General features: G+C 42.5%; 1 protein-coding gene across 2 annotated transcripts in view; it reads right to left on the minus strand.

The window, feature by feature from the left end:
- The window catches only part of SMAP2 (small ArfGAP2), a 49,091-nt gene extending 29,867 nt beyond the window's left edge, over positions 1–19,224 (minus strand). Inside the window, exons 1-2 of one of the 2 annotated variants that reach the window (XM_055138960.1) lie at positions 18,701–19,224; positions 11,230–11,334 (exon numbers count right to left, since the gene is read on the minus strand). Coding sequence is in view for 1 of the 2 variants with exons in the window: in XM_004614215.2 (XP_004614272.1) it covers positions 18,701–18,803 (103 nt within the window). In the remaining variant the exon portion in view is untranslated. The remainder of the gene's footprint in view (positions 1–11,229; positions 11,335–18,700) is intronic. The other variant, XM_004614215.2, reaches the window with a different exon arrangement.
- Positions 19,225–19,937: the final 713 nt, after the last annotated feature.

The following is a 19,937-nucleotide window of genomic DNA, read 5'->3' on the forward strand; positions in this document are numbered from 1 at the left end:
ATTGGCTGAGTTGGAAAAACAACGACAAACCAGTATATACATAGTACTGACTAAGTAAGTGCTCCCACAAGAAATCAGTATAGGTCAAATGATAGTATAGCAGGTGGGGAGTTTGCCTTACACATGGTTGGCCCAGGTTCTATCCCTGGCATCCCATATGGTCCCCCAAGCACCACCAGGAGTAATTCCTAAGTGCAGAGCCAGAAGTAACCTCTGGGCACTTCTGGGCACTTCTGAATGTGGTCCCAAAACAAAATTTTTAAAGTTGTGGCATATACTGGGGGACCTCCAAGTGGGAAATTTCATTCTTTCTGGAGAATCTTGAATTTCACCCCAAGAATGAAATCTCTTATTATGCCACTAACCTAAGAAAGAGGTCTGGATGTCGATCTTCTGAGAATGAGCAGAAGATCCCTGTGAGGATGATGGGTCACAGAAAGGACCCATCTTTGTTACCTGAGACACAGTAAACTGAGCCAGGTAACTAATACTCTACACTGGCCCTATAAAGTGAAGGCACAGAGACTTCAGGATAGTGAAGCAGAACAGAACCTCTTTTTGAGTGTTAGGCATTTTGTGATAAATTCCTTTGTGGGGTGTGTGTGTGTGTGTGTGTGTGTGTGTGTGTGTGTGTGTGTGTGTGTGTGTTCAGGGGTCTATTTCCTTATGAGGGAGGACAGTCAAGTCTTTCCTCCTGGTTCTGTGCTCAGAGATCACTCTTGGTAGAGCTTGGAGAATCAACTGTGGTACCCGGAATTGAATGGGAGTTGTCACAGGCAAGGCAAATGCCCTACCCCTTGCACTATCTCTTCAGCCCAGTTCTCTCTTCATACTCAAAAGTTCTGAATGGACTCCATCGAGTTATGGGAAAGAATCAAAGACTGACTTGTGCCTATACATCAGATAGAGCTTCAAACAGAGGCAAAAAAAAAGCAAAAGCAGTCACCAGATGTGGGAAAGAAGCAAACTAGTGGGGTGTCCTGGGCGGTTTGTCATCTATATAGTGGATTCTTCTCAAATCCACATTTGGGATTTGGGGGGTGAGGGTGGTGGGTGAGTGGACTTTTCATTATGACCAATAAGGAAAACTAGACTACTTACACTCCCTGATTAACTGAATACCTCTTTCAAATAGCTTTCCAGGTGCTAGTTTACTTGCAAATATTGTGTGAAAATCTTCCTCCACCCCACTTCCTCTATCAAGTCTTTTCTCCTTCCTATTCAGAATCCCCAGCACCCGTGTGGCCCTCATCTGTGGCTGCTAGATTTATTTTTATTTAGTTTTAGTTTATTTTTGCAAGCTCCCTTAGGTAAGAAATACCTCATTAGATGTATTTCTAAAAACCTACTATGAACATTTTTCTCACATGAACTTGAGACTTAAATCACTTATCACTCAGAAAACCACATGAGGGTCGTTTAAATACCCTCCATAGAAAGTTACAATTATCAGGGTAAAGGGTATTCTCAATGGTCCTGGCCTGCTGGTTAGCCCTCCATATTTTGGCTCTTGCCAATTTCTGCTGCACAAAGACCCTACTTAAAGTATCTGTGAATACACTAGAAGAGAGGTGCCTTCTCTGAAAACGGGAGGAGTAAACAAAAAATAGCTGCTTTCACTGGGGGCAGGAAGGAGACTGCTTCATTAGGAGTTAAACAGCGAGACTATCTCAGAACAAACAATTATTGGCCTTGAAGGCTCCATGTGGCCAATTACTCTGGCAGAGGCTCAGCTGGAATGGAACACAGGGCCTGCCAAGACCAAGGGAAAGGGCTGACACAGGCTCAAGTGTCTCAAACTATGGCTTTGATATCCCAGCGCATCCCAGCAAGGATGCCCCAATCAGCAAGCAGCATCATTCGACATGCAGCCAGAGCTGGAGAAGGAAAGGATGGCATTGAGAGAAAATGCACTATTCAATGTCAAACTAACATTTTATAAGCATAATCAGCATAAATGTTTTCTCACTAAATAATTAATAGCTAGAGGGGGAGGGGTGGTGGAAGTGGGGGAAGGGATAGAGTTGTGTAGGGAGGGGTTGCTGAGTTAACAGGAAATCATTTCAATTTAGCAGGTGGAGCTGATATTTCAAAACTTGATTTTATAATTGAATTAATTTCCTATCACTCATTATCTCACTTAAGATAGAAGTCTACTCTGAAACAACCAACATCTACATACAAGACTGGAGAGACATACAGTGGTAAGGCACTTGTCTTGCACATGGCTAACCCAGATTCAAAGCCCGGCACTACATACGATCCCTTGAGGACAGCCAGGAATGACCCCTGAGCACAGAGTCAGGAGTAAGCCCTGAGCACTGCTGGGGTGCCAGAGATTGAACCCAGGTCAGCTGTGTGCAAGGCAAGCTCCTCACCTGCTGCTGTACTATCTCGCCAGCTCCCAGAGGAATCACTTTCACATCATTTAGTTTAGAGCATATAAGATATAAGAACATACCAACTCTGTAGAAAAGCTTCTTCTATAATACAGAATCCCAAAACTAAGGGAAAAAGAAACTTTAATGATTAGCCTAAGTGCAGCTGAAAAAATACGAAGGCTCACAGAGCCAAGTCATTTACCCAAATTTATAGAAAAAAAACTAACTACATAAATTAGAATCATCTTCCAGGCCTTCAAAAGTGTGTCAACCACATCAGCCACCCAATAATGGTCACTAAATTAATATGCTGATTGTTAGGCGTTGTTTTTATATTAAAAGACATGAAGGTTTATTTATACCCCTTCAAACCCAGACTCCTCTTCCTCAACGGAAACCCAGAAGTGGAAAGAGCCTAATACCATAGAATTCAAAAATAAGTGGCCAAGCTAATTAAGTTTCACAGTTGTTTAAAGGGAAGCTCATGTCTTTTCACCCAGGCAGAGGCTGTACACAAAACCTTCCGAGTCAGCAAATGAACCCTTGTGTAAGGCCTTGAGCATGCGAACTTCTCGCTGCAAGTGCGTGTCGCAGCTTTCCTAACACATCAGAGGAGCCCCAACCAATGGCAAACAAATGGAAAATCAGAGCTGGTTAATTGAATCACAATGAAACCCAAACAAGTGGGAGAAGTTTCCTTTCTGAACAAATGGAAGAACACAAATAAATTTGGGACTCAGAGTGAGGGTGATTAGGCCAGTCATACGCTGAATGCTTGCTGTCAAAAGGCTGACAGATGGAGGGCAAAAAGTGGAGCCTGACCCTTTTAAAAAGAAAAATTCAAAATCAAGGTGTTGCAGAATTGGGTATATATATATATATATATATATATATATATATATATATATATATATATATATGCAGTACAGATGGGAGACACTGCAAGGAAACAGAGGCCAAAGATGCCAGTCATGTGGATAAGAAAGTTCTGGCAAAATAAGCCAGGGCAGGCATCTAAAGGGTAAGAAAGCACAGCTTCAAGAGTCAGAGAAAGGTTCTTCAAATTAAACAAACCTGCTTCGAAAGGTAGAAAGAGAGCTCCTAAAAATGCTGCAAAGTTACTACTATTAATTTCTATGGCACCTGAGAAGAGAGTCTAAATATTTACTCCTGTCTCACAAAAAGGCTAAGGGCTGCTATTTCAGCCTCCTGTTTCACACCCCAGGCTACATTTTCCCCAAGATGATGTGTCACTAAAACCTCCAAGTGAGAGGCCAGAGTACTAGCTTCGCTGACTGGCTTCGGCATTTAATGTAGCACAGATGCTAGAAGAACACAAAAGAAGTGGCATAATGAAGCAATTACCAGAAAACAACCGTGATATTCACCTGCTCAGCTTCCTGGAATATCACAGATCTTCAAATATCAACATTCATGTAAGAAAGTGACTTTCAAAAGACAAAATGAAAAAGAATATGATCCAAACACCCATACGCAAGTGTTCTGATGGAGACAGTCATTAAATGTGAAACACTGCTTATCACAAATATACATAGGACACAATCTCTTGTCTTCTTGTAATTTACAGTCTAGGGAAAACCCTTATAAAACAACAATCCATTACTTATATCCCCTTTGAATCAATGTTGGGCCACTGCTCCACTACCTTGATAGACTCAATTTAAGTGAAAGCAACCTATAATTATGAACAACATAAGTAAGACAATTAATGGCACAAAAGTATTTCTACATATCAAATACGGATTGTGCCCAGCATATGAGAATAGGTCTTGTCCATGTTATAGTGATTGTGTACCAAAAAGTTGCTCCTATGGTCAATCTAGGTTTTCTCCCAGATTGTCTGTAGTGGTCAAGCAGGTCAGAATGGCGGTCTCCCAAACCAGGTCATCTCTGCATGTGGTCAGCCCAGGGATTCCAGAATAACTTTTTAAAGTTAGGAGGCCCACATGACTATTCAACTCTGAAGACATAAATAATTCATCAGTCTACAATGTAACCTACAAACAACATTGGACCATTATTAATCATACTAAAGATCTAAAGCTAGAACTGGAGAGATAGTGCAGTGGGTAAGGCGCTTGCCTTTCATGCGAACAACTTGGGTTCCATCCTCATCATCCTATATGGTCCTCTGAGCACTGCCAGTAGTAATTCCTGAGAGCAGACCGAGGAGTAACTCCTAAGCATCCTCGGGAATGGCCCCAAGACAAACAAAAAAATACAATAAAAATCTAAATTCCCGGGGCTGGAGCAATAGTACAATGGGTAGGGCATATGCCTTTGCACATGGCCGACCCAGGTTCGATTCCCAGCATCCCATATGGTTCCCCAAGTACCGCCAGGAGTAATTTAGGAGTAATTTACATTCAGGAGTAATTCCTGAATGTAAAGCCAGGAGTAGCCCCTGTGCATCGCTGGGTGTGACTCAAAAAGCCAAAAAAAAAAAAAAAAGCCCAATATCCAATAGTCAGGCAAGATTTAGGTATCACTGTCATTCTGTTGTTCATCAATTTGCTTGAACAGGCACCAGTAGCGTCTCCATTCATCCCAGCCCTGAGATTTTAGCAGCCTCTCCTTACTTGTCTTTCCCAACGATGGGAGGCTCTTTCACGGTCAGGGGAAGGAGACCTGTTATTGTTACTGTATTTTGTATATTAAAAACGCCACGGGGAGCTTGCCAGTCTCTTCTTTGACTTTGAATAAATAAATAAATAAATAAATAAATAAAATCGCAGAATACTATATAACTGACTTACAAAGTTCACATGGGTGTATGGTACTGCCAGCAGGCCAGCCAGTATCCGTGGGGCAAGCACATCAGCAGCCTGATGGGACCTCCAGGCTTCCTGATACCCCAGATTTAGGTAACTAATGACATATCTAAACAATGGAATATGGCAGAAAGTATTTAAATGCTTTTAATGTCATGAAAAAATGCTTCTAATAAATATGCAAAACAACATAAAATTATTACAGTATAAGTTCAAGTATAAATGGGTGGTAAAAACTATTCTGCAAGCCTAAGAGATAGTACAACAGGAAGGGCAAGTCCCTTGAACACAGCCAACCCAGGTTCAATCTCCAGCACCCCTAGTGAATGGTCCCCAAACCTGCCAGGAGTGATCCCTGAGCACAGAGTCAAGAGTAAGCCCTGTGTACTGCCTGGTGTGACCCAATAACCAAAGAGAAGGAGAGAGAAGAGAGAGAAAGAGAGAGAAAATTATCCTGCATCATTATTTGTTTTCATACTTGCCAATTTTTTTTATCATCAGTATGAATATTTTCACAATCAGGAAAAAAATGTTTTTACTTTTTTTTTTCCTTTTTGGGTCATATCTGGCAATGCACAGGGGTTACTCCTGGCTCTGCACTCAGGAATTACCCCTGGCGGTGCTCAGGGTACCATATGGGATGCTGGGAATCGAACCTGGGTCGGCCACCTGCAAGGCAAACATCCTACCCGCTGTGCTATTGCTTCAGCCCCTGTTTTTACTTCTTAAAGAAACAGCATTTAATGATATTTAGCATGAAAAAACTCTCCTGCCTCCCTAAACCCCCCAAGTCTAAGACAAAAATACAACTGGTCTGAGAGTCTGTTCCTATGGTAACATCTTTTTTCCTCACTAAATGCATAAGAAGACGAATGAAATTGCATACTATTTTTACTCTGCCCACAATATGGACCCTTGATTTGAGTCACTTGTTTCAGGCTGCTTCTGTTGACAGACTAGGCTCAGGACCAAGCTAAAATGCTCAGAGGAGCTAAGATGGAGTCTTTCAGTTCCTAACGCTGCATTTAATGAACTGTCCTTTTATATACAAGCTGGAACCTCAATATAGAACTCGAACTATAGGAAGGATCTTTTCTCAAAATTCTCCTTGGTCTGAATTTCGCAATTTCGCTAACCATACTCTTCACGCCCATCTGCAGGGAGACAAAAGTCCCCACTTCCAAAAGACCTATTCTTTCTGAAAATGCTTTTAAAATAGCAGAAGCACCTAGATCTTTTAAATCTTTGTTTTTCAAATCAGCTGTCTGACTTAAACTGATTTTATTAGCTCTGCTGTTTACAGATATTTTGAACAAAAATATCATGGTAAAAATGAGAGTTTTCTTTCCTATATTTCACCAGACTATGTCAATTAAAACCCAACTGACAAAGTATCAAAAAAAAGAATACCTTCTCCAAGGTTCATATTGCAGTGTAAGATTTACTAGGTCACAGAATTCTTTAAGAGGTTAATTTTGGGGCTTGCTTTTCAAGCCTGTGTGCTCCCTTGAACATGTATCTCACATGCTTATCTTTTTCTTTGCTTGCTTATTTCCACTCTGGGGAAGACTGTGTTCTCTCTTGAACACACAGTTCTCACTTCCCTCACATCTTTCTAAATAAGTTTCAACAAAAACTACCTTGCTTCACTCTCTCCAGAAACAAAAAAGAAGTTATTTTATTTTATTTTTTTTTTTTTGCTTTTTGGGTCACACCTGGCGATGCACAGGGGTTACTCCTGGCTCTGCACTCAGGAATTACCCCTGGCGGTGCTCAGGGGACCATATGGGATGCTGGGATTCGAACCCGGGTTGGCCACGTGCAAGGCAAACGCCCTACCCGCTGTGCTATCACTCCAGCCCCAAGAAGTTAATTTTTGAAGGCATTAAAAATGAAAACATCTAAATAAAATTCTGTAAAGAAATGTTAACTCAAGACTTCCAACACTAGAGAAGTCATTTCTAAATCTATACCTTGGGGGACATCCAGTTCAGACAAGAAAAGAGGAAGAAGTTAAATCACAAGGTTTATTTTGTGAGCACTGCAGAAAGCAACACTGTACAAGTAATATGCAAACCAAGATCTGAGAAGAAAGCTCTGTGGTGCACTGTTCGGGACCCACCATCTTTCTATCACTAGTAATTACTGCAAAAGAGAGCATGGCTACTTGAAAAAAGGAAAAGACAAAATACGTTATTTTCACAAATCACTATGCTAGAACAGTTACATTTGAGAGGGCTCTAACCTGTATTGGTACTATTTTCAATGCATCATAAAAAGAAAAAAAAAGGGGCTGGAGCAATAGCACAGCGGGTAAGGGGTCTGCCTTGCACACGGCCAACCCAGGTTCGATTCCCAGCATCCCACATGGTCCCCTGAGCACCGCCAGGTGTAATTCCTGAGTGCAGAGCCAGGAGTAACCCCTGAGCACCACCGGGTGTGACCAAAAGCAAAAAAAAAAAAAAAAAGAATGTCACACATTTGTTCGGGGAATGAGGAGTAAAGACAAGAAATGGTGGGGTCCTTCGGGGATTAAGAATTCTGGAAAATTTGTCAACTTGAAATTTTTTAAAAAATTAGCAAAGCTGGGGCTGAAGCGATAGCACAGCGGGTAGGACGTTTGCCTTGCACTCAGCCGACCCGGGTTCCCTGAGCACTGCCAGTAGTAATTCCTGAGTGAAGAGCCAGAAGTAACACCTGTGCATCGCCGGGTGTGACCCAAAAAGCAAAAAAAAAAAAATTAGGAAAGCATTCTCCAAGAGGACTTAATGAATCCAATACTTTCTAAGCAAAAGGTTTTAGTATGTATTTAAAAACAAATCAGAGGGGGCTGGAGTGATAGCACAGCGGGTAGGGCATTTGCCTTGCATGCAGCCAACCCGGGTTCGAATCCCAGCATCCCATATGGTCCCCCGAGCACTGCCAGGAGTAATTCCCGAGTGCATGAGCCAGGAGTGACCCCTGTGAATCGCCGGGTGTGACCCAAAAAGCAAATAAATATATATATAAAAAAAAAAAAACAAATCAGAATACTCACAGAGGGCATATATATTGAGAGGGAAGGAGGATCATGGACAACAAAAATGGTCAAAGAGCCATTTAACATTATTTGGAAATAAAAAGAAGCATAATAAAAACCCTGTTTCTATCCAGTGATTATATTATGAAGGCACAATTCCCAGGGCAAGTCTCAGCCACACAGAGGGAGAACAACCACCAGAGCAGCCTTACACTGATGAAGAGCCACAGGTGAAGGGAGATTTAGGGTTTTCCACTGGGAAGGAACCTGCAGTTCAGCCAGCAGCGGACCACCAGCATATACAAAACCTGTGGGGAAATTCACAATCCAAAAAAAGTGGGGTAGGCATGAATCTGCTCAATAATCATATTCTAAATTTTAGACCTCTCATATTCTATCCCACTGATGTAGCACCCATTTGTTTGGGTTTAACATACATGTTTGTAATGTCTTATACAAGGGCTTCATGGCCCCAGGATGAAATACAACGATCTTCACACTTTTCCTCTTGTGGTGGTGCGAAGATGGTGGGATTGGTGTTTGAATATTAAATGTAATGAATTATTGTGAACATCTTTATAAAAATAAAATAAAAGGGGATGGAAAGGAGAAAGTTTGGAAAATGAAAGTATCAAACACAGCAACAAAATGTGATAATATACAGGAAACTTCAAAACACACAGATACTTCAAAACACATCACTCTTAAGATGAAGTGAACTGGCTGGGGGAAAAAATACTCTGGAAAGCAATCTGCTATACATTTTTAGGATAACAAATTGCAGCTTAATAATATCTGTGAGTTAAAGTCATAGCTGCAAGGAGGAAATAAATTTTTTGGAGAAAAGAGAAAATAAAACCCACTGCAATTTTAAGAGCTGGTAATTTACTCAAATAATAAAGGCCCTCATCTGTGGACTTTGTGGAAAATAACATCAAAGAAGCAAACATACTCACACTCCACTGAAAATTTTTGCTGGCCCAGTTCTACCAGTTCCATTAATGTAACAGTGACCCAAAGGCTGGTGACCTGATTGATAAAAAAAGCATTCTGGAAAGTACTGAACTTGTATCATGTAGCACAACAGGTAGGGTATTTGCTTTGCATGCAGCCGACCCGGGTTCGATTCCTCTATCCCTCTTGGAGAGCCCGGCAAGCTACCAAGAGTATCCCGCCCACATAGCAGAGCCTGGCAAGCTGCCCATGGTGTATTTGATATGCCAAAACAGTAACAAGTCTCACAATGGAGACGTTACTGGTGCCCGCTCGAGCAAATCGATGAGCAATGGGAAAGGAGAAAACTAGTAGAAATAACTAGGGAAACTGTCTTTAAATGGAGCTGCAAAAACTTTTCTCATTAGGTAAAATACAGTTCAAGTTCAATATAGAAGAAAGCAGCCCTAGTGATCTCACCTCTCACCCAGGGCTAATCTATCCACAATGTGTGTTAGGGGGAAGGAGGGAGGAGAGACAGACCAGTATCACTAGTTAACATGGTGGCTTCACCAATTACCTTAACTCTTAAGACAAATTTGTACCATGTTGTAAGAATGCAGACCTCAAAACCCTCTTTGCATATCCTACTATGTTACTAACACAAACCTTCCAGTTAAAGATATAAAAAACTCAATGTATATACAACATGCTTAAGACTTCCAAGAATTGAAGGGGTCGGAATTTTATTTTCCGAGTGAATAAATGAAGGGTCGGTACTCACAGTGACAAGTGGTCAAATACAAATTCAAGAGAAGCTAATTTTCCTATTCAGGGATTCAAATGATATAGGCAAGGACTGCATCATTATGCTTCTTGAGATTACTGTTTTAAGCAACAGTTAAGATCCTATAGTTTCTGTCTGCCTGAAAACCTTTCTCATCTCTTGACTATAATTCAACTACATACTTAATGAAGAGAATTACTCATTAGAGAGTTTTTTAAGTGTCTTTGTTGGCTTCCACCTGGATCTGACTCTTGCTTCTCTCTATCACAGGAAATGACATTTTCCAGGCAACCTTGCTAACCAATTTCTGAGTAAGTTCTATCACTGGGAGTCACTGATAAGGGCAGGGGTGGGGGGAATGTTTGGCTAATACTCTCTCTCTCTCTCTCTCTCTCTCTCTCTCTCTCTCTCTCTCTCTCTCTCTCTCTCTCTCTCTCCCAACTGCCACCTGTGTTCTTTTCATGCTTTTAGCTTCTGGAGACCCCAGAAAGTTCTATGTTCCTTAGGGCACAGTAGCTCAAGGTGTTGTTAACCTAAAGCTTGTCTCACCAGCCCATTTATGTTCTCGACTCATATAACCTAAGCATCTTATTCCCTGGGTTAAAGTTCCCCGGCTTGTACGACTTAGAAATACTGTATGTTTCCCTGACCAATCCCTGCTTTAAAATAAATGTTAAAACTTAAAATCTAGAGATGTCTTTTTTTCTTTTGGAAGGGGGATGGGATTTTGAAATAATGGTGGTGGGAAGGTATAGCAGTGGTGGGACACGTGTTGGAATACTGAATGTAATAAATTATTGAGAATAACTTTTAAAAAAACCTTACAATCTATAGATATCTTCTTTCTGTTGAGGGGTCCTGGTGGGGGGGGGCATGAGGAATTCACTCCCAATGGTGTTCAGGGGCTATTCTTGGCTCTGCACTCAGAGGTGCGCTCAGGGGACTATATGCTGGGGATTGAATTCAGGTCGGCCGCATGCAAGGCAAGCACCCTACCCACTGTACTATCTCTCTGGCCCAGAAAATATCTTCTAATAGGAACAAAATGTTTATAGATGATAAAATCAAATAATTTATCCAAACATTTCCTGGGAGGCTGATCCAAGCACTATTCTAAGCTCTGAAAATCTACAGTGGACAAAACAGGCACAAAACCCTGCCCTGCCCTCAGGGAGCTTACATTCTAGTGGACATAATCACTGTGGCAAATTACAATTTAAAAATTTCTCAAATTAAGAATATTTCTTTAACAATAGAGGAACTTGGCAAAGTGAATTAACTTTAAGATGTTCTATTCTAAATAGACTTGGTTCCTACCTTTTCAATGTGGTATGCTGAACTGTCACATTCCAGAGGCCAATACAGAACTTCTTCAAAGTTAGTATCTACTTAACCTGGCCACTTGCTCACACAGAAGTACAACTGTGATAAGGATTTAAGCAGACACAATAACAAAAGTTAGGCACTGAATGCTTAGAATGTAAAATATGTGTGCTTTAAGTAGATTTTTGCTTGGCATCTTTTTCAGGGGGATATCTTCAGAGGAATTAAGTTTCAATCAATTTAACAGAGCATCTTAGGGGGCCAGAGGAAGCTGTGTAAATGTAAACTTTGCATGCAGAAGGCCAGGGTTCAATCCCTGGCACAGCATGGTCGCCCAAGCACTGCTGAGAGTGACCGCAACATACAGAACCAAGTGTAGCCCCTGAGTACCACCACGTGTGGCCCCAAAACAAATAAGTGAATCACTTTATCCTTTCTCAATGCCTCAAATAGATTCCATCAATATAAAACATAGAGTCAAGTACAGAGCATATGAGTAAAATGTAGCCAACGGCATCACACTATTTTCAAGACAGTATTTTTAGGCAAAAGAATAGAAACAGACAATGACTCATGTGGTGAACAGTTATATAGACAACTGTGCCCAAGAAAGCTGCCACCTACATGCCATAATGACATCAGATGAGGAATACAAAAGGAAGATAGTTTTCTGATATATTTGAAAGCAATAGATTTGCTGAGAACTAGACTGAAAGATATAGTGAAAGACCAGTTTACTCAGACTAAGCTATCAGCACCCAAGAGAACACAACAACTTATTCAGTATGCTAAGCCTTTTGAGCATAAAAGCATATTTGACCTGGAGAGACAGTACAGCGGATAGGACACTTGCCTTGCACGCAGCTGATCTGGGTTTAATCCTTGGCATCCATATGGTCTCTTAAGCCAAACCAGGAATGCAAAACTAGCGCAAGCCCTGAGCACTGCCAGGTATGTACTCCCACCCAACCCCCCCCCCAAAAAAAAATCATCAAACCTTAGAGTTCCATTTGAGTAGCAGACAGACTTCCAATTCTATGGACTTCATACATGACTGGGAGAGTCAAGTGTGTGTGTGTGTGTGTGTGTGTGTGTGTGTGTGTGTGTGTGTGTGTATATACACATATATATTATATATACATACATACATATATACATATAATCTCAATGCCATATTGCAAGTCAACAACAGAGCTAGGACTTTAAGCTTATTGGCCTATCTGTCAATAAGCTTATCTCTTGGCCTTTCTGACATGTAGGCAAGTCACACTAAAGAATCCCCTCCCACCTCTCCCCTCTCCCCCCACACACACACGCATAACAGCACTTCTTCGCATCTTAGTGCATTGTGTTTCCTCTATCTACAATATAAAGTCCCCTAAATTTACCCAGTAAAGTCATGCTTATCATTCAAGACACAGCCCACTTATCTCTTTGAAGCCACAACTTCCTGAGTCAAAACTTGTTTGCTTTCTTCAATGCTTTCATTTCTCTCTTTCTACAATAGCATAATGATAATTACACTACATCATTTATCTGCTTAGACATCTGCTTCCCCATTAGACTCTAAAATTCAAAAACCAAAGAACCAAAGATCCTGTCTTCTCTCTCTGTCTCTCCCTTTTTCTCTCTACTTGCACCCCTCCCCCGTGTCTGTCTGTGTGTGTGTGTGTGTGTGTGTGTGTGGTTTTGGGGCCATACCCAGCTATGCTCAAGGCTTACTCCTGACTCTTGCTCAGTGATCACTCAGAGACCATATGAGGTGCTGAGGATCGAACCTACATCAGCTGCATACAAGGCAAAGCTCCTGCTCATTGTCCTATTTCTCCAGTCCCCAGAGATCCTTTCAGTACATATAACCTGGTAAATGTCTGATTAGGTCCTTAAAAATATTTTCAGAATAAATATATACAGTGTGGTACTGAAACATTGCAAAGAGGGGCTGGAGCGATAGCACAGCGGGTAGGGCGTTTGCCTTGCACGCGACCGACCCGGATTCGATTCCCAGCATCCCATATGGTCTCCTGAGCACCGCCAGGGATAATTCCTGAGTGCAGAGCCAGGAGTAACCCCTGTGCATCGCCAGGTGTGACCCAAAAAGCACAAAAAAAAAAAAGAAAGAAAGAAACATTGCAAAGAATTCTTTATCTCAGTGCCACAGGACAAAAGAATAAATAAGAAGTTACCTCCTGTGGAAGAGGTTAAAAAGTTTATATTAAAGACAATCTATGGGGATTTTGATAAATTACTTGTAACAAACTATCAGTCTAATATAATTATCAGCTGTATTAGCTGTGAAAAACCAGAAGCTATTTGATCACGGACAGAAAAGGATATGTGTCAGCTAGAAATGCAAGCACAGTCCTGTACAGTCTAGAACTGGTGGATTTTTTTTTTAACTTCTCAAAGGTACCAGATAGAGCAAAATAATTAAAAATTGATTAAAACGCTCATGTCCTATGGAATTGTATTTAACCAGCAATGAATTACCTAGCTATTAATAGAAAACAAATATAAAGCAAAGCCAGAGATCAATTTACTGGAATTAAATTTCAGAACTGCTATTAAATATTTCTACACAATGATTCCCTGATTCACTCTTTCATAAGTTTGGAGAGTCAAATATATCCAGGGACCATCCTCAAGAACCATAAAATACATTTGTAAAAATATCAGAACCCCCATAGATAAGAAAGATTTTGGCTTAAAGATTAGGGAATTACTGGGTGACTCATTCAAACTGTGGTTTCCAGTAACCACAGTTTTTAAAAAGGAAAAACATCATGAATTAATACGAAAAAAATCAAGATAAAAGAAATAAGACCAGAAATGAGTGATAAATAATACGTATATTCTAATTATGAGTAATTTTCCTTTTTTTCAAAGAAATAATTTTTTTTTTCTTTTTAGGTCACACCCGACAATGCACAGGGGTTACTCCTGGCTCATGCATTCAGGAATAACTCCTGGCGGTGCTCAGAGGACCATATGGGGTGCTGGGAATTGAACCCGGGTGGGCCGCGTGAAAGACAAACGCCCTACCCGCTGTGCTATGGCTCCAGCCCCTTCAAAGAAAGAAAATTACTGAGAATGTTAGATGTTGTATTGAAAGTTCCTACACTAAAATAAATGAGGGCAAGAGATTTAACTAAATATTTTACCCACCAAATCTACATCTCCTTCCACATCTATACTTCTTTGTCACCTGAAAGGTGAGCTTATATGTGCTATGAATGGGTCTAGAACACTTTCTAAGATGACTTCAATGACAGTAGATGTCTTCTAAGTCAATTAAGCGTATCTATCCACTTACTCAAGATACCCTAGGGATAGTCTTAGAAAATACCTTCAAGGAATGAAGATGCTCTACAATAAGTATATCAAAAAAACATTCATTTTTCCAAGATGGACTGTTAACTGAAAGATACTATGTGGGTGAAACATTATTATTTGCATAGAAGCACAATAGGAAATGGATTTAAGTGTAGTTTGTCTATGCTAAAATTGTTTTATAAAAACCTGACAACTTTTCACTATACACATTCCCTTTTAATCTTTTGAATTTTGAACCATCTGAAAGTGCTACCTTTTTCAAAACGTAATTTAAGTTTAAGCATATATAATAGAGTGGAACATAAGAATGTTAGGTTATTTCAGGTGAAACATTTCAGAAATTGGATAAAGTTTTTAAAAAATTACAAATTATCGGTCAGTTTCCAAAATTCCTGTGATGTTCCCTTCTAAAATAAATATTCCTCAAGATCAAATTTTGTCCATTCTAATTTTTTTTGCCAATTAAATAGCTTTCATTATTTTATAACCCTTGATAATGAATGAGGAGTATACAAATAACAGACACAAGTATTTGGGTCATCAAAGAAGTAGAGGCTTCAGGGGAAATGAGTAGTCTCTGAAGAGATTTATTAGGACCTACAGACTAAACCTGAAGCAGTACAAGCCCACCAAGGGTTTAATCCCCCCAAAAAAATGAAAGAAAGAAAAGAAAAGAGAGAAACTGGCTTTAATTAGATAGGGTTACTCACCATCGGTATATTTAGAATTTTTCATATTTTGTCCTCTATCCTACCACTATTTAAGTCAGTCCAAATAGGTCAAGATAACTTGGGGTAACAAGGAAATTACATCTTTTGTCCTAAAGAAAGTTTGAGCACTTTTCCTTTTTTTAAAAGCAGTAGTACCAAAGTAGCCTTCTTTCCCATACAGACTTGCTTCACTGCTTAGAGATCCCAGAAAACGGTGAGTCTTGTGATCAAGAGAGCTAAAAAGCTCAGTCAACAAAACCTGTATTACACGAACACATGCTTGTACTCCACTGTGTTCAAGTTGCATATCTACAGATAATATAATTGTTCTTGTTGTTGTTGCTTCTGTTTGGGGACCACACCAGACAATTCTCAGGGCTAACCCCTGGCTCTGCAATCAGGAGTCATTCTTGGTTGTGCTCTGGGACTATATGAGGTGCTGGGGATTGAACCCAGGTTGGCCGCATGCAAGGCAAGTGTCCTCCCCACTGTAGTATCCCTCTAGATCCCAGATAATAAAATTCTTGAATAAGAATAAGATTTTAAAAGAAAGAGTCATTGTAGAGAATGAGGGAGGAGGGGGACAAGGGTGGCGCCTCACCCAACTGTGCTCAGGGTTTACTCCTTCCTGGCTCTGTGCTCAGGGATCACTCCTAGAGGGGCATGGGGATCTTATCCAACCTGGGTTGCTATACAAAGTATTATTTCTCCAGGCCCAAAGAATTATTTTTGAAACATTACAAAAATGTCTGCTTATAGTTCTATAGTCCAGGGTACATCATCTGATTCAATAGGAATGAATCAGCAATCTCCACCAGGCACTACACAATTAGCTCTCAATTTCTAAGAAAGAACATGAGACATACAGATAAACTCAAATCCAAATCTTAAAGGAAATCTTAAAAATTCTCCTACTATGTTTTTTAAAAACAGAACACATCACTTAATCGAGTGATGAAAGTTCTCTTCCATGATCTGGTTTGCCCACATGATCTCTACAATAACCAAAATTAAGCAGAGGAGGGGGGAAATGAGCGAAAGCCATCGAAAGAGTCAAAGGAGCTAGACAGTTCATGAACTGGATAAATAAAAGACCACAACAACTGTCTTACATAACTGAAGGATGACTAACACATTGTCATCTCATATTTAATCAATGCCCGAGTTCATGGAAGCCACCAAGCCAAAGACAACTCTGAAAGAAATTATTTTAGGAATCAGGATTCTGCCAATGGGTAGTTAAGGTTTTGAAGCCAATAGCTACTATTTCTACAAAGAATTAACTAATGCTTCATTACTTAATCGCCAGTAATGTTACTGATAAAGAACACTGGGAAAAATATTGAAAAGTAATAAACTACCTCTCTTCCATAAGCTCTATTTGATTAGAATATGTGTAAGATGGAGCGCGGTATGAAAGGGGCAGGAGTACAGTGGTAGAGCACTTGCCTAGCATATGTGAGGCCTGAGTTCAATGTCTAGTACCTGGTGGGCCCTATTAAGAGAGGGGTTGGGGAGAGGGAGAGGGAGGAAGAAGAAGCAGAGGCAGCATGAGAAATGGGGACTATGGGCTGGAGATACAATTCAATGGGCTGAAGCACATGCTTTGCATGAGGGAGGCCCAGGTGTGATCTCTGGCACTGGATGGTCCCTTGAGGAAGCCAAGAGCAACCCAGGACACATAGCTGGGAGTAGCTTCTGGGCAATGCAGGGTATCAATCAAAAAAAAAAAAAAAAGAAAGAAATTGGGGGGAGACGGGAAACGTGGGTAGTATTAATCATTAAAATGGCATCTGACATCCCCAAATGTAGCAATGCTTATTTCAGTGGGTGGTTTCACTTTGACTCAAGATTGGTCAAGTGAGGACACAAGGGAGTTTTAGTCAAGTCCCTAAGAGGGGACTTTACAATATAAATTCTCAGGAAAGAATTCTGGGAAACTACATTCTTAGTGGACACATCATTTATCTAAAGGGGACACTAAAATATAACATCAAGACTGGGATGTAACTCAGCAATGGGGCATTTTCCTTGCACATGTGAGGCCCTGGGTTTGATTCCCAGAGTAAGAACAAATTAAACAAATACACCATTAAGTATCCAAATCAATGTGATTCCCTTGTTTTTATATAATCTTATTTTTATAAAATTAAAAATACTATGTGAAAACATCGATTATGTACTTTCTTCACGTTGATAAATACAAATACATTAGAATATTTGTTATATACTATATGCTCAGTATGCTATATGGCAAAGAACCTTGGTAAATTCACTGAATTATGAACAAAAAAGTAAATGGACAATCTGGACAAAAGTAAATAAACAATAGTTCCCCGCATGAAACTATCCCTTTCTGCGCCAGCCAAAGGAAAAATAATCTTCCCAACCCCCCCCCCCATTATATTCCACACTATTCAGAGAGAAAATAAGGACGCGAAATATTTACAGTAGCTAGTATCTTTAAATTTCAGAGGCAAACATTTCCCAGAAAACCTGGCTCTCCTAACATACTCATGTTTAATTGTATCCAATCACGAATCTCCGGAGGACACAGAAAACAAAGACTAAATGGCTCTGCCCGTTGATAACGATCACATTTCACTTCCCGAGGAGTAATCGTCATGGAAGCAACAAAACTGGTGCATCCTTTTGCTTTCTTCCCACCACTGAAGGAAGAGATCCCGCGTTACAGTAAGCACAGCCTGCTCGCCCGGTCACCGCACTCTGCCAGTCCGGGCGAGCGGTCGATCCCGCAGCCAGGGCGGTGGAGAAATCCGCACTGTGTCCCTGCAGGAGGCACTTTCCCCTTGCAGGAGCTCAGGAAGCAGCAAGCCACCTCGGCAAGCTGTCAGCGCTCAGCCAGGCTGCAAAATGACAGCAGGAGCTGCGAGCCCGAGCAAAGCAGCCACAAACCCCACCTTTGCAAAGCACTTAAGCAGTTTTCTCCGTCATTTCACAGCAAACCCCCCCCCCACCCCGCCACCTCTCTCTCTCTCTCTCTCTCTCTCTCTCTCTCTCTCTCTCTCTCTCTCTCTCTCTCTCTCTCTCTCTCTCTCTCTCTCTCACACACACACACACACACACACACACACACACACACACACACGCCGGTTCACCCCGCGGTGCAAAGCTCGAGCTGTCACTCAGAGCCCTGAAACCCAGGCATTCTCACCTGCACACCCCCACGACACTTCCATCCTCCCCCGCTCTCCCCAAACACGTACACTCACCCGCACCGCCTCTCCCCCACACCCAGCCCTGCGCTGCAGAACCCCGAGCAGGCTCCGAAGACACAGGGACACGCGTCCCCCCCTCCAGGACGAGGTGGACGGCCTACGCGTCCCCCACCCCCACCCCACCCCGCCGGCTCCCAGAGGCCCCCTCCCCCCGAGCGGCGCCGGCCGGCAGGGATGCGCTACCTTTAGACTGGCAGTCCGCGCAAAACTTGTTATCCTCCTCCAGCAGCAGGTTGGCCAGGACCGCCTGGTACCGATCCACGTCCTTCACCGACTTGCCCGTCATGGCCAGGGTGCCGGCGGGGGCAGAGGGCGACGCGCCCTCCTAGCCCCCTGCAACCCCTGCCTGAGTTCCGAGGTGACGACTCTCGGTCCCCCGCCCGGGGGGCGCCGCCAGAGCCGGGCGAGGCTCTCCCGAGAACCCCGGCCCGGCGCCCCTTCTCTCCCGTCGGCCGCGCCCGCCCCCCACTCCGCAGCCCCCTGGCAGGCTTCAGGAAAGGCCCGCGTCCAGGGGAGACTGCCGGACTGGCGACCCCGAGCCCAAGGCCAGGGCGCTCTCGGTCCTCCGGTGGGCACCGGCCGCCACGACCACTGCCCCGTCTGCCTCTGCCGGCCCCGAGTCCCGCGCCTCGGTTTCCCTAGCAGCTGGCGCCCGCTCCGCACCACCTCAGCCGCCTACTTCCGGCAGCTCTTCCTCTCCACCCAGCGCCGCGCGCGCATGCGTCCCTCAGGCCCCGCCCCTGCCGGGCTCCGCCCTCGGCCCCGCCCCCCAGGAACCGACGGGTCCGGAGCGCGGGGCGGAACCTGGCCGGGAAGAAGCGGGGAGCGGACGCGCACCTTGCACGCCCTTGGGAGGGGATGAATGGAGCCTCGCGGGAAGAGAACGGAGCTAGTAGAAGGGGAAAAACTAGAAGCATTTCCTGAGCTCTTACTAGGTGCTAGGCACGGTGCTAAGCACTTTACATGAATTAGCACAATATATCACAATGTCCGTATGTGTTATTTGTTATTTAATCAACCTTATATAACCCGAGAGTTGTAGATCTCTCCAAAGTCCTAGAAAATTCTTTACCCCAATAGAACGGCCCCAATTCTAAAGCCCAGTATAAGAGAAAATCAGATAAATCAGATCCTGCTTAATTTTCAGAGAATAATGGTCCTCTCTCTCTCTCTCTCTCTCTCTCTCTCTCTCTCTCTCTCTCTCTCTCTCTCTCTCTCTCTCTCTCTCAGAATACCTACTCCCACGAATTCGGGATCCCCCTGTTCATTATTTTCCTTCTAATTGCTGCTTTCTTTGGAATCACATTGTCTGGTACCTAGACCCCGTCGTCTTCCATTCCTTTGGTCCTCCCCAAACCATGTGCTTATGGGCAACACACCTTCCTTAACTGACCGTTTGTACGGGACTGGTGCCGTGGGA

The sequence above is a fragment of the Sorex araneus genome, chromosome 5 (assembly GCF_027595985.1).
Source record: "Sorex araneus isolate mSorAra2 chromosome 5, mSorAra2.pri, whole genome shotgun sequence".
NCBI lineage: Eukaryota > Metazoa > Chordata > Mammalia > Eulipotyphla > Soricidae > Sorex > Sorex araneus.